The 14,534-nt window shown below is 34.8% G+C and overlaps 1 protein-coding gene and 1 long non-coding RNA gene across 2 annotated transcripts; one reads left to right on the top strand and one right to left on the bottom strand.

The window, feature by feature from the left end:
* Positions 1 to 1,022: 1,022 nt before the first annotated feature.
* On the bottom strand, positions 1,023 to 2,585 carry LOC147484242 (nudix hydrolase 18, mitochondrial-like). The gene is made up of 5 exons (XM_086576539.1): positions 2,208 to 2,585; positions 2,016 to 2,118; positions 1,847 to 1,930; positions 1,615 to 1,743; positions 1,023 to 1,497 (listed from the first exon to the last, which is right to left on the bottom strand). The coding sequence occupies exons 1-5, from the start codon at positions 2,276 to 2,278 to the stop codon at positions 1,369 to 1,371; spliced, it is 516 nt and encodes a 171-aa protein (XP_086432665.1). The 5' UTR covers positions 2,279 to 2,585; the 3' UTR covers positions 1,023 to 1,368.
* A 2,242-nt stretch (positions 2,586 to 4,827) lies between these two features.
* On the top strand, positions 4,828 to 6,929 carry LOC147484243 (uncharacterized). The gene is made up of 3 exons (XR_015206996.1): positions 4,828 to 4,974; positions 5,061 to 5,163; positions 6,643 to 6,929. It is a non-coding gene; the product is annotated as an uncharacterized LOC147484243 (long non-coding RNA).
* The last annotated feature ends 7,605 nt before the right edge of the window (positions 6,930 to 14,534 follow it).

Raw genomic sequence — 14,534 nt, forward strand, 5'->3', positions numbered from 1 at the left:
ACTTTATACCTCGAAAGGCTCCGTGTGAAAGTCAGGCGCTCTTCTTGACTATTTCTGTGGAATCTAACTATGCTGAAGAACTCTGGCCGTCCTTCTCACCAACCTTGAAATTGTACAGATCATCTAAACTAAAACATTATACAGGAAATTGGGTATAGGTACACAGGCAAAATTTTTAAGTTTAGAAGAAATAGCAAATTTTTTTTTTTTGTTTTTCCTCTATAAAAACTGAAATTTGATATCTGTCTCAAATTTTAGACGGACTTTTACAATTTTGATCTCTTTTATTAGTCCCAACTAAATAAGCCAACTATCAACAAAAAAAAAAACTACAAACTAAATTAGTTACCAAAAGAATAGTGGGTTAATCAAAATAATTAAAATTCATCCGAAATCTACAAAATTCCAATTTAAAATGATATGAATTTATGGAGAGACCAAAACAATGTGGAAAACAACTTCAAAAACGGAAAAAATGTTGATTACAACTAAATTCAATACAACTTTAACAATTTAAAATGCATCTTTGATAATTTTGAATAGCATGTTTAAGCTTGATGTAATTCAAATTGTAAAATTGTGAAAGGACAAATGGTTTTTTTTTATAAGACAATTGTATTATTTGATTGCAGTACATCTTAGAGCAATACACACACACCCTTGTCTGATGAGTGGCCTCGATTGACACACACATCTACAGTTTGCGCACATAAAATTTTTGTATTATTTATTTGTGGAAGAAATTGGCAGTTACAAATAAAAGGATAAAAATGAGAGATAAGAAGTTTTAAAAATAGTTAATACACCCAAAAAGTGACGTGTTTTTTAAATTGGAGTAGAATCAAAAGATAATATTGGTCTTTCTCTAGACAAAAAACACACTAAAGAAAGTGTCTAGAGCCCAATTTCTAGAAACATTATATGGATAAAACCTTTGGATGAAGGTCAAATAAAGAGTGCACTTGCCCATTGCCTTACTAAACTTAAAAGAGTTTTGCTCAGTGAAGAACTGAAGAAAAATATTGGGACTACAAAATGGTAGCGAGAGAGTTGATTTTGCCTCAAAATTATTACATGTATATAATCATATGAAAATGTACATGACGATGTTCGGATTTCCAACTCTGAACTAATATTTAGTTTGCCACCAAAACTGTATCGGTTAGCTGTTAGAGTTCCTAAATGCGTACAAATGAACCACATTACAGATACAAAATGTACAGTTGCTCTTCTTTCTCTTCCAATCCAACAAACAGTTTCCGCATTCTAGGTGATCAGCATCAGCTCCGAGTGGTGAATTTAGCTAAAAGGGTTTGTGCATCAGTACATCCATAAACAGCCCACATATGTACAGGTCGACTCAATCTCTTAACTTAGCGAACAATGTGATACATCTTCCTCAGGTTGTTTCGAGGATGTGAGACGGCAAACCAGTTCATCCAAGGCTTCCTTCATCCACACATGTTGGCAAACATCTCTAGCTTCCCCAACTGTCATCTGAACCATTTCAGGCGATATATATAATTAGAACAACACGCTACGCTAAGCAAACGTAATTCATTTCTGCAAATTAAACTAACAATAGCACAAAAGTAATGCAGTATTTCTACTCACCCATCTTCTAGTTCGGACGTCTCTTTCAGGCCAACAGGCTAACTGCTCTGTTACAAGCAATGAGAACATGAATCCCTCATAGAATGTTCCATATCTTTTGCTTTTAAACATCCAATTTCCCAATTCAAACTGCATTACACACATCAATATAAAAAATCAAAATCCAACATAACCATAAACACCAACAATGAACTGTTGTGAATAATGTGATCAACTTGCACTCATGACTCACCTCAACATCTCCTTGAACTCCAGCTTCTTCAAATGTTTCCCTTGCCGCAGCTTCTTCTATGGATTCATCAATCTCCCATCCTCCCTAAAGAAACATTATAATTAGTTTCATATAATTGTAGATTTGCGACCAACAAATATGTACTATTGCATGAGATAACTAGTAGTACCTTTGGGAACATCATTTTCGATTGGCCTTTTTGTGAACTGATCAAAAGAACCTCCAATTCTTTGTCGTTACTAGTACCACTTTTATATCTATAGGGTATGCACCTGTGTCATCAAAAACCATATATATTATTAGCTCACAAAATCTTATGTGCATGAGCATCGAATTCAGTTGTTATGAATAAGGTACCCACCCTACAACTTGGCGACATCCTTGGTTGTACCTTTGCAACTGCCTTCCAGTACGAGAAATCATAGAAACCATGTTGGTATTGCTAAGTTATTATTATAAGATGAAGCTTAACTTAGATATGTTGGATAAGGTAATGATTATGTGTTGGTTTGATAAGAGTAAGTACAAGGTTGTGGTTTATATAAGAGATAGAGAAAAGAGATTGTGGATTGGGGAGATGGAGGGAGTGGACTTTTGTTCTGTTAGAATAGACAAAAAGCGTGTCTGTGCCTCTGTGGTCTGTGTGTAGTGTGCGTGTACGTGTTTTCGACGCGTCACGTCCATCTCTCAAGCAGCACTCAAAAATGGATTCCCACTGGGTAAATCGCTGTTGACAGACAATTATTGAAAGATGCAAGTCTACTAAGAAATATATATACACACACCTATCTATATCAACAGTGGCGCAGTATTGGCACCCAATAATGGGACTAGTAATTTTTGACAAAAAAAGTAAAACAATAATGGTTATTTTTTATATGACATTTTACACCTCATATGTTTATAGTTCTACACTAGGCAGTTGTTGCGATATTGTACAATCCACGGCATCGGATTGCTACAAGATCTCATATCCCATTGTAAACAGTTGGCGCGACATATTTTTTGTGTGTATATGGATACCTTATTTTCTTCTTTAAAATTTATTTATACACTCCAAGAACAACACCAAAACCATGACAAAAAAAATGTACAATCGAGCCATAATTTTGATATTTTCGGCAAATATTTTTATATGCTATATAAAAAATTTTGTAATCAAATTAATGAAGAGTTTTGATAATTAACACAAACAAAGACTCCATTTTAGTAAACAAAATCATCTCGCGGCAACTAACTTTTTTACGGTGGCTATTAAAAAAAAAAAAAAAAACTCACGAAAACCACCTTCCGTGGGATATGGGATCTCTCAGCAACCCCATGCAGGTGAATTGTGCGATCCGGCAGCTGCTTGCCGTTAGTATTTTTTGTGTAATTAATAGAAAAGTTCTAGTACCTTTTGAATTGGTCAAAGGATCTATATGTACATGTGCTAATATCTATATTAGACGTGCTAATTTTTAATTCAAACTGGAAAATAAAAAATTTCTAGATGGATTTGTTATTTATTATTGGTGCTTGGTCAAGAACAAGCAACTTGTGCAACAAAATCGAACTTGCTTTTCATATGATAAACTACACAGAGAAGAGCCTTGACGAGGTGACATAATTCCTATGTGTTTGCTACTTCGTTGTAAAACACCTCAAATATGATGAGAGATTGGATTATGTCAGTTCGTTGTTAAAGTGGAATGACCTCCTTAAAATTCAAATTGAGGTGCCTCATGGTTTGGTGGTTGTTAAAAAAATTGGATTGAATGATTCTAAAGTGCTCGGTCTATAATCTACATGAAGCTCCAATGGTTATGTGTTTTTTTTACATGACCGAAGTGCCAATTAATCAGTAAAATTAACATACAAAAGCGTTTTTATATATAAAACCGTTTTTGGAGAAATCATACATCAATACATTATATATACACGTCTTATTAAATTATCCTCCCACCGTAGGAAATCCGGCAGTGAGATAGTGAGATTGTTGAAACAAATTGTGTGAAAAAGCATGGCCGCAGTGCAGCATGGGAGATCGACAAGGAATTCGCTCTACTCATAATTTCATACTTCATACTTCATACTGCCCACCTTTGTTTTTTTCTTCTTTTTCCGCTAATCATGGTCGACTTTCTAGAGTTATAAGTAAATGCTGTTTCGACTGGGACAGTGACCGACGGTGTGTCCTTATCAGTTATCATCTCATTGGCATCTTTAGAGTTACCATGTACGTAGAGTGATTTTTTGGTTCCAGGGGCGATATTCCCTCCAAGGACTCTATGCCAAATCAAAAAGCAACACCAATAAACTATATTGGAAATCCAGAGTAGGGCAATATACCATTTTAGATTTGCACTTCCGATTTTACTCTTATAAAATTGGTCAACAATTCTGTTTTTAGTTCTTTTATTTAATTAAAAAATTTAATAATTATTATTTGAGCCCTAATAAGAAAGAGATTTGTAGAGAATCACTCTCTTTATTTTTAATGGTCCTATTTATGAGTCGACACAAAAAATGAAAAAAACACATTTGAAATATCATTTCCTGAGATTTTCTCTTTAAATTTTGATTAGGGGAAATTGGTAAGTCTAAGAAAAAAGCAGTTATTGGTAGTTGGATTTCAAAATATTATAGACACTAGCCATGCAGCCCGACCAGTGGTCGGGCCTGCTACTATTTTTTAAACTATTATGGGGTTATGTTACTTTTAATTGGGCTTTTTATGTTATTCAATTTATATTTAATTTTAACGGGCTGGTCGTTTTTTATCACCACTTGTTTTTACATATGTAAGAGAAGATAGCACGTGTACACATTGAAATGTGATTGACAATGTTTTGAGTAAAAAACCTTCGGCTATCTTATCACCCATTTTTTATCTTTTTATTTACTGCATCTTCAATCTATCCCGGTTTTGGACACATCCAATATTTTGGTCAGTGTTAGGTCGTCAAAACACAACATTTTATTCTATGGCTAGAATATACTGGAAGAAAAGGGTTCACCTCTTGAATTAAAGATTAACTGCAAATTCTTTCTTGTTTGACCAGGTTTTCCAAAAGCGTCTACCTCCAGAAGCTGTAGACTTGGTCTCTAGATTCCTCCAGTACTCTCCTAATCTCCGTTGCACTGCTGTAAGTTTATTTCTATGAGACACGTGCCATGATGTTGTTGATTCACAAAGTTGACTATCTATCATTTTTGTAATTTATGGTGGCAGTTGGAAGCTTGCATCCACCCTTTCTTTGATGAGTTGAGAGGCCCAAATACCCGCCTCCCTAATTGTCGACCTCTTCCTCCACTCTTCAATTTCAAATCCCAAGGTAAGGTGTTTGTGTGACGCTGTTTTTGTTTATATACAAATAGTGTCACTAAGCATAAGATAGTCATCAACAAGACAACAACCTCTTTTTTTTCTGTTTTATTTTTAATGCTTAAAGCACCAAATAACCCCCACTATCTTTACAAATTAGAGTTATATTTTAGTTGGAAGTACTATTTAAATGTGTCATTAAAAAGTCAGAAACATATTATTATTCAGCACAATCTGTGAAAATTTCATTTAAACGGTAGTATTGTGCCATTGTGCAGTTGTGCCAAGTTCTTATGTAGGATACCTTCTAATTATTATGCTTCAATATACACTTTTGTTGTCATGCAAAATAATTTAGTTTGTTAAGAAAACTAAAAGAGACAAAATTAGGGAGTTGACTCTTCATTTTTCATCCTGTAAACCCCATTCTTAATAATCCTAATATAGGGGTTAGTTGACTCCGCTTCCAAAACGGACATCCGAGCCTCTTGAAGAACTTCTTCAAGTTTCTCAGATATAGACCACGACTCGTTTTCGTCATTAGCAACCTTAAAAAAGCTCCTTGTGTTATCCAATACTTTAGCCTTATTTTGGTTTGCAGTAACCGTGTTTGGCTTAAGTTCCTCAAGGTTGTTACTCTCACTCTGCACTTCCTGTACGTTCCAGTATCTGTATTTCACGGTCCTTCAAATCTGATTCGAAGACACACTTATGATATTCAACAATTAGCTTTTGCACTTCATCTATCCCACTCTCTGGAATTTCTTTCATAACTTCTCTCTCTTCGATAACAAATAACAGTCTGATATGTGAGTTCCATCTCCACGCGGTGTGTACCCGATCAATATAACACCTTCAATTTGCTTCAACATCATCCTCAAACTTCTTTGATTTCCTCTTACGATTTTCGATTTCCTTTAACATGAAACTAAGCTTTTCTTTGTCTTTGCTTCATCTCCGAATCTGACTGGTTCTCTCCTCTTCAGCTTTGAGCAATTCAGTAGCTTTACAATCAAAGTGCCAGTTTTTTTGTGTTAAAATGCTTGTTTTATCCAAATTTTCAATCGTAAATAAAACCTTCTCCGACTATTTTCTTAAATTTTCCTTCTCAAGTTTGGAATTCAAAGAAGCAAGGTACTCTCTTAATTCCAGTTCAGTTTCTTCATCCTTACTTATAGCAGCCCCATTTTCAGCCATTTGAGCCTAAAGAAGAACTAAAGCTTCCTTTTTCTTGATAACATAACCATGCATGGGAAGAATCGACTCTTGCTCTTGCCCGAGGTTTAGTAATATCCATGGATGTATATTTACCTTAGATTGGACCTTTTCAATAGGTAATTCACATGTGTTTGGAGTGATGTTTTTCCTGTAGCATCCGAGCGCGACCACTGATATTCACATTGTTGCAGAATTGCAAATTTAGTGAGATACATGTGTCCATATTTTCCATAGCTTGGCCTTTTCACCTGTTTCAACTTATCTCTTATAGGCTATTCACAACTGTTTGGAGAATCTGCCATAGAACTACAGAAGGTTATGAGTGAACAACATTGAATAATCTATGTCTATTGGGTGGTGTGATCATTAAAGATGAGGTAGCGTATGATTACATTTGTGAAACAGCATTAAATAATCTGTCTGCTGGGTGGTGTGATCGTTAAAGATGAGGTAGCTTGTGCCCGCAATGCTCCAAAATCTGCCACATAACTACAGAAGGTTATGAGTGAACAACATTGAATAATCTATGTGTCTTTGGGTGGTGTGATCGTTAAAGATGAGGTAGCTTGTCCCCCAAGAATGCCCCAAAATCTGCCATAGAACTACATAAGGTTATAAGTGAAGCGGTGGAATCTCGATTATGAAATTTGGCTTACCATTTCGATTGTTAGAGGAGATTTTGATTGGAGTGTGAGAAATAGAGAAGGAAAGGGTTTAGATTTTTAATATGATGAGGCGGTTGTGTAGCATAAGAATTCTGTTGTTGATCCATTAACTCCATATCCATATCTATTAAGTAATCCATATCCAATAACTAATACATATCATGATCCATTAACTCCATATCCATATCTATTAAGTAATCCATATCCAATAACTAATACATATCATGATCCATTAACTCCATATCCATATCTATTACCTAATCCATATCCATATCCAATAGAATTTGTTTTTTTTTTCATCCCATGCGTACATTTGAAATAATGAAATAACGGCGTAGCTTTGTTTTTTGCTTTAACATAACACATGAAAAGACAATTTTGACTTATATTAAATTAGAGAGCAGGCCAAATTCAGGGTTAGTTTGGTAAGAAGGCAAGTAATTATTTTTCAAATAGGGACTATTTTAAAAATTTTGCTGATGTGGCTCACTATGAGCATCCTGGGAGAATAGACATTAATGTACATATCATGATCCATTAACTCCATATCCATATCTATTAACTAAACCATATCCAATAACTAATACATATCATGATCCATTAATTCCATATCCATATCTATTAAGTATTAACTAATCCATATCCATATCTATTAACTAATCCATATCCAATAGAATTTGTTTTTTTTTTCATCCCATGCGTACATTTGAAATAATGAAATAATGGCGTAGCTTTGTTTTTTGTTTTAACATAACACATAAAAAGACAATTTTGACTTATATTAAATTAGAGAGCAGACCAAATTCAAGGTTAGTTTGGTAAGAAGGCAAGTAATTATTTTTCAAATAGGGACTATTTTAAAAACTTTGTTGATGTGGCTCACTATGAGCATCCTGGGAGAATGGATATTAATGTAGGTAGGATATGTTGGTTTTTGATTGGGCTTGGAGCCCTTAGAGGAAATATCATTGGGAGCAAAAAAATCACTCAATGTAAATACAAGACCCTTGAAAATACAATCTCATTTAGTCATTTCTATGAACTAATTTGATAGCAGTTTTCACTATGGCCAGAGAGGACCTACACCTTTTAATGGTGAGACCTCTTGAATACCAAACACTAAATTCTTGAAATTTTGGTAAAATCATCTTTAGTGGTGAGACTAAAAAAAAAAAAAAAAACAACAACAACACATTGTTGATTTATTGTGATGCCAAACAACAATACTGACTATGACGCCTATTTGGCGTTACAAATTGGGAAAAGCCTCTGTCACAAAAAAGCTGTTATGGTGTAGTGTAAGAAATCGGTTTTTGTAGTTGTAGTAACTTGAATTCCAAACAACATAGAATAGTAGTTAAAATAACCACCAATCAATCCTTCTCACGGGTTCCCTAGTGTGGTAACTTCCAGTGAATTGCGAACAAATATTCTAGTCTTTAGGAGTGTAACGAAACCCTTGCTCGAAGTGTATTCCAACATGCATGTGAGTAAGGTATATTTGAATGAGTCGTGCTTGAGCAAGTATATGAGTTAAACATCGTATACACACGAAAGACCGAACAAAGGTCATGCACTCATGCTCTAGTGCTCTACACTTATTAAGGCAGTTCAATAGCTTCATAAAGCCCTACTTAGGCTGAGTTCAATGGTTTGGTGCTCCAAACATTAAATCACAATAGGGTTGGCATTTGTCGACCCATTGGTTTTTAACTGCCCGCCATTGGGTCTGGCCTGTTTGCAAAATCCACAAACAAAAATTAGCCAAAATTGTTGGTTGCCAGTCGCAAGTGGCGTCTACTACATATTTTTGACATTTCTCTCCCCATTTTGCCCCTTTCTCCCACAGGGATGATTGTTTTTCATATATATAAATTTTTGGTACTCATAAGTGGCACTTATAATTAAGTAGGTCTTAAAACATGTTTAATTTGTTTTTTGCTACTTATAAGTGGTACGTGTGTTAGTTTTTTCAAGCACTTATAAGTGGCTATATTACAAATTTTCCCATGTTTAAATAGCACATGTACTATTTTGTAGAAGTTAATGATGATCATATAAGAAATAAAAATCAGGTCCATAATTCTCGCATACATATGTACTTCATTCTTTTATTGACTGAATGCACCTATATTGATATATACACTTGACAATTATTTCTCTCATAACCAAAAATAAAATAAAATATAAAACCATATAAAATTAAGTAGAGAAGAAGTAAAAAAAAAAAAAAAAAAAAAAAAAAAAAAACAACAACTAAAAGAAACCATTACCTAAGTCGTACCACTTTCTAGTTGCAACCCTAAACTACTGAAGGGAAAAGTTTAATGTTTTTTTATATGTGTTCATGGGCAATTTTGTTTAGTTATGATTGACATCAAAGTTTGAGATTCCCAATGGATTTAGAAGTCTAATGCGCCTGGGTGTTTTATTAAATATTTATATGTGCTAGTCGAGGTTAACTTTGGTGTTAACTTAAGTCGATCGTTGGACTATGAGGACACGGGAGCGTTTTGTTCGTTACTTTCACTTTTGATAGTTAATGTTCTCTTTTATGAATATTTGGGGACAACTTAATTAAATAACTAATATTTTTAGCTACCATATATCTTTACTAACTAAAAAGCAACAAAATATTCGAGAGTGCAATATGAGCTAGTTTAACAAACAAGTTTCTATGCCCCCGTTAAACTATTCTCTTTTTTTTCAGGTACTTGCTCTTCTTGCAATTGCTTAAAGATGGATGGGATTCAACTTAACGAATAATTCCATCAACCTCCACACCCTTAACATGGAAACCAAATACCCCCAGAACCTCCACAAGAACAAAACCAAATGCCCCCCAACCTCCAGACCAATTACCCCCAAACTGGATAGGATTTTTGAAGATAATTGTATTGGTCTTTTGCTCATTGGTGTAATCATTTTTTTTACACAATTTAGGGTGAAACACGACAAACACCACATAAGTATGTTTGAGTGCAAACCCGATGCTGTGGTTGCACTCAACGGTACTAGTGTATTTCATTCAATTTCAGAAGCTGTAGCAGCTGCTTCTAGATGGAGCAAGAGTCACTACTGCATCTTTGTGAGATCGGGCTTATATGAGGAAGCCGTAGTGGTTGACAAGGAGAATATTGCTTTGGTCTCCAACTTCTTTCTTTTTTATAAGGCATTGAGATCTTTCCGCTTGAAGCTTTTCTTTGTAGACTTTTTCGTCAATATTTTTCCCCCGTATAATGCAGTCGTTTCTACCTGCGGCAAAAACAGCAATAAAATTTTTCGTCAGAGTCTTTCAGACTTAACCAAAATTTTAAAATAACTATTAAATTCATTGTTAACATACATGTTTCATATTATTGAAATTCCTTGACACTGTTTGTCATAATTCCCAAGCTTTTCCGTAGTTTTGTCACACTTCAGGAATGGATCGTACTGTTCCATAACCTTTTTGCCAGTTCATTGTTTCGGACTCCAATTTCCTTACGCCTGTGTAATCTCCAAGCAACACATTCTTGTACAAAGAAAGAAACGGTATATACAAAAACACTGAAAACAAGGGAAAGTATGCGACTCTGAAATAATATTCAAAAGCTCACCGCATGGCTTAATGACTCTTCTTATGATTATCACTGGTTGCGTCGGATTGGATTTCTTCAGTGCTGTTAAATCTTCTTTTCACCACAGCTTGTATAGTTGATTTTGTTTGTGGGCAGGTTGATATTATTTTGCTGATAAAAAAAAATGTTTCTCTTTAGAAAAAGGACGCAACATCGATTTTTTATCCATTTTAAGTATATTGATGACTTGTGCATGTTGCATCCCAAAATCTAAAGACCTACAAACATGCAACTTTTTAACCACTCTAGATATAAGAAAATAGTATGTAGAAGTCTAGAATATATTGAAAAATGATAATAGCAAAATTATTTTTTACATAGGGATGGTTGGCTCTCCTAATTTAAGGAGAGTAGACATCTACTAGTGCTACCTACTCGATGTGGGGATAAAACCCATATTCTAATAATTTCTCCAATATTCCCCCTCAATCCGAAATATACATATTATGTATATTTCAGGCTTGAAACTACAATGAGTAAACCAACAAAATGCATACACATCGTCTCCTTTACGCCGAATAACATATGGTAAGATAATATTAATTCGAACCTCCAGCCGCAAGCATCATCCTCAAACAAGCGCCCGCAACAACATTAACAAACAAAAAGAAAGGCTCCATACTTATAGGTGTCGGTAGCTCCAGCCTCCAGGCACATATGCCATGGCAACTCCAAGAACAAATGCTCCTCATCTAGATGTAGTTTGAGAACTGGACGCAACGAAAATGGAAGAGCTTGATCAACAAGAACACAGACTGAGTTGGGTCCAACTCACATAACAACTTGCATCCATGAGTGCCTTATACCAAAATAGCTTATAATATCACTGGATTAATAATGCATTAGAAAATACTTCCAACACTCCCTGTCAAATCCAAATCCATATACTAAAATTAATTCCTTGATAAGCAACATCTTTTCGCAAACAGATAATGATATCATAAAAAACAATGGTTACCTTAACAATAGGTAGTAAAAGTTGCAGGTGCCGACTAGCAAAGTCGGTAAAACCTTTGGGTGATGATACCAGAGGTCCGGGGCTCGAAGCCCGCCAGCATCAAAGAGTTACTGATCTCATTTAAAACAGGCTTGCCAATAAAAAAAATGTAGTAAAAGTCACTGAAACACCTAAATACTTGGTACCACTCCGGCATAAAAAGGAATTAAACCTTCAAAGTTGAACCATCATTGACAACAAAAATAAATAAATTCTCAATGCACACCACAAGTCATATGTGCTCATAACTCGAGTGAGTGGTTTGAGACAACCCAACATTGACTAATCAAACAATGACACCAAACCGAGAGAACCCACAACACCAAGTCCTCAAAAATCTATAACCATTGATGAATGAACAACATACCATAACCCATAACTAGAAGATAAAAAAAAGTTCATAAATATCGCAGATATGAACAACCATATCAGCCAAGATTGAGAGATCACCATTAAACCAAGAGCTTGAAGAACAGAATAGATGAGTATGCCGCCATATTTGCTCTCCAAGAAAAATCTCCAGCTCACATAAACAATACCACCAGGGGAGAAAAAAAGACTAGTAAACTTACTAGAAAATTTATTGTTGTAGGTCGGTCTTCTGGTTACTGGTGACTGGAAAACGTGAGCTGATAAATGTAAAATGAATAGTTTACCTACGAAAGGAACGATGAATTCAAAACGTAAGTAAACTAAAACTGATCTTTTACTCTCAATTATCAAAGCTTCTACTCTCTGTGCGAATTGCACTAAGTGGAGTAATGAAGTTCGTTCCACTCCTAGTTCCTTAGCATGGATTGTTTTCTAAGTCTAACTAGTCGTTTTTAAGTCAATGAGAGCTTTACGAAGGGTGTTATACTACGATGAAACTAAAATGAGTCTACGTTGAATTTAACTACGAATACTATGGAAATATGATTGTTTTTGAACCTAGATAAAGGATTAGAGGGGAATTGAATCCACCTCGAATCCAACTTAATAACCTAGTATAGATTCTTGTATCTCGATTCTCACGTTCTTACGGCAAGAAATTCGAGTTCTAATCCCTAGTGTTCATGGCATTTCTACCGAGTACTAACTAGCATGTGAAGTCGTCCACCCATTCTCATGGCGAAACACGACTTTCTAGAGTGGAATAGAATCTACAAACAATTCTACACTAACAACTAAGTTTTCATCAAGGCTTCATCAACCCCTCTAACAGAGGTTTTAGCCTTGATTCATCAAACTAACATTTCCCATTGAATCTATACTAAACATAATGAAAAGATTCTAACTTTATGCGATTTCACTAAACAATAATCGAAATCTAATTAATAACTATGAAATGATAACAAACAATAATGGAATTTAGATCTATAAATCGAAATTGACAAAATACTATTTTTATTATCTAATCAATCAAGAACAATAATTTGAGAGTTTAATCTAAAACCAGAATTGAAATGAAATTAAACTTAATTAATCTAATGAAAACTAGATCTAGAACTAAGGTTTAATGGAGGCTAACTAATCTAATTTATTTTCTAACCTAACTATCTACCATTAACAAAGAGCTAAGCTTTTGTTTTTATACATCCAGATCCAAAATTCGTGCATGGGCTTGGAGCCACGTTTTGGGCCAGAGAATCAGGCCCAAAACCCAATTCTTTCATTCAAAAAGGCCTCTTCAGCTGCAGTTCGCTTCAACAGACTTTTCGTCCACTTCTGCTACTCTGATTGGGTCAAGGCTTAGACCATTGCAAAGCTCTTTCCGAGCCGGTCGTTTTGACATAAGGTAGGCCTCATTCCGAGGTCTGAGTCCAAAGATATGGCATTCGGAAGTTTCTGGCGACTTTTTGCTCCTTTATCTCGCTAAAGTGGCACATTTTCGCACATAATGGACTTTGAAGCACGAAATGCATAAAACACGTAATCGGTATTAACTCTTACTTATTATTCACATAATTGGTCTAACAGTATGATTATTAAGGGTTAAAACTACAGTTTTGGGCTCTTATCAAACCCACCCCAAACGATTTATTTTGCTTGTCCTCAAGCAAAGATGAAAATTAGAATAAGTGACCAAAAATGGAGTTCTAACTACTCGTTTATTTGAGTCGCGATTGCATTGACCATATGCAACAAGGCCTTAAACCACTAGGAATTCCCTAGTGGACGAGTTATAACCTCGTGAGAGTTTTCGGTGAAGGTACTCACAAACTTCATCTATACTACAACGACTAAGAAAATAAAACTATTGTTTCCTTATTCATGCTCAACTATCTATACATCTCACTAGCAAATACATAAGAATAACCAGTCAAACCCTAAGCTAATATATGTATAATAATCAATCATCTACAATAAACATATATCTGATAGTAGTCTTATCAAATGTTTAGCGGGTTTGTTTCGAGAACTTGGAATAAGCGTCCTTAAGTAGGTTCTCACAATAATAGTCAAGAAACAACACTCGATTTTTCCACTCAAGTTTAGCTACTCCGATTAATGCGTGGGCACACTTTACCTTACAATCTCAATGACAACAAGGAAGTCGGGGTCGATCAAACACATCTGCCACTTACTATCACACTAACCTATTCCTAATTGAGCTAGAGGTCTTTATTAGGTGTTACGGAGATTAGGAGATGGTTTAAGAAGGAAGGAAATGGATATTCAAAAGGACAAGTCGAGATAATAGAGTCTTCATATTATGTAACTTAGAAAACCTTGTTATTTTCTTTTTGCTTCTACACTTTGTTTCCATCCTTAGCCATTTTTTTTTTTTTTTTCTTTGGCTTTTGACTCCTTTTATTCTATTTTTTGGAGTTTTTTATTTTATTTCTATTTTTATTTTTCTTTTCTTTGGATGGAAACTTCTTTTTCTTTATTTTGGAAG

This window comes from Coptis chinensis, chromosome 8 (genome assembly GCF_015680905.1).
Source record: "Coptis chinensis isolate HL-2020 chromosome 8, ASM1568090v1, whole genome shotgun sequence".
Lineage (NCBI taxonomy): Eukaryota > Viridiplantae > Streptophyta > Magnoliopsida > Ranunculales > Ranunculaceae > Coptis > Coptis chinensis.

Coding starts and splice junctions, on each gene's coding strand:
- LOC147484242 (XM_086576539.1), bottom strand. CDS start 2,278: ATGGTTTCTATGATTTCTCGTACTGGAAGGCAGTTGCAAAGGTACAAC. Junction 2,119..2,207: donor GGATGTCGCCAAGTTGTAGG/GTGGGTACCTTA, acceptor TTGATGACACAG/GTGCATACCCTATAGATATA. Junction 1,744..1,846: donor GAGTTCAAGGAGATGTTGAG/GTGAGTCATGAG, acceptor TGTGTAATGCAG/TTTGAATTGGGAAATTGGAT.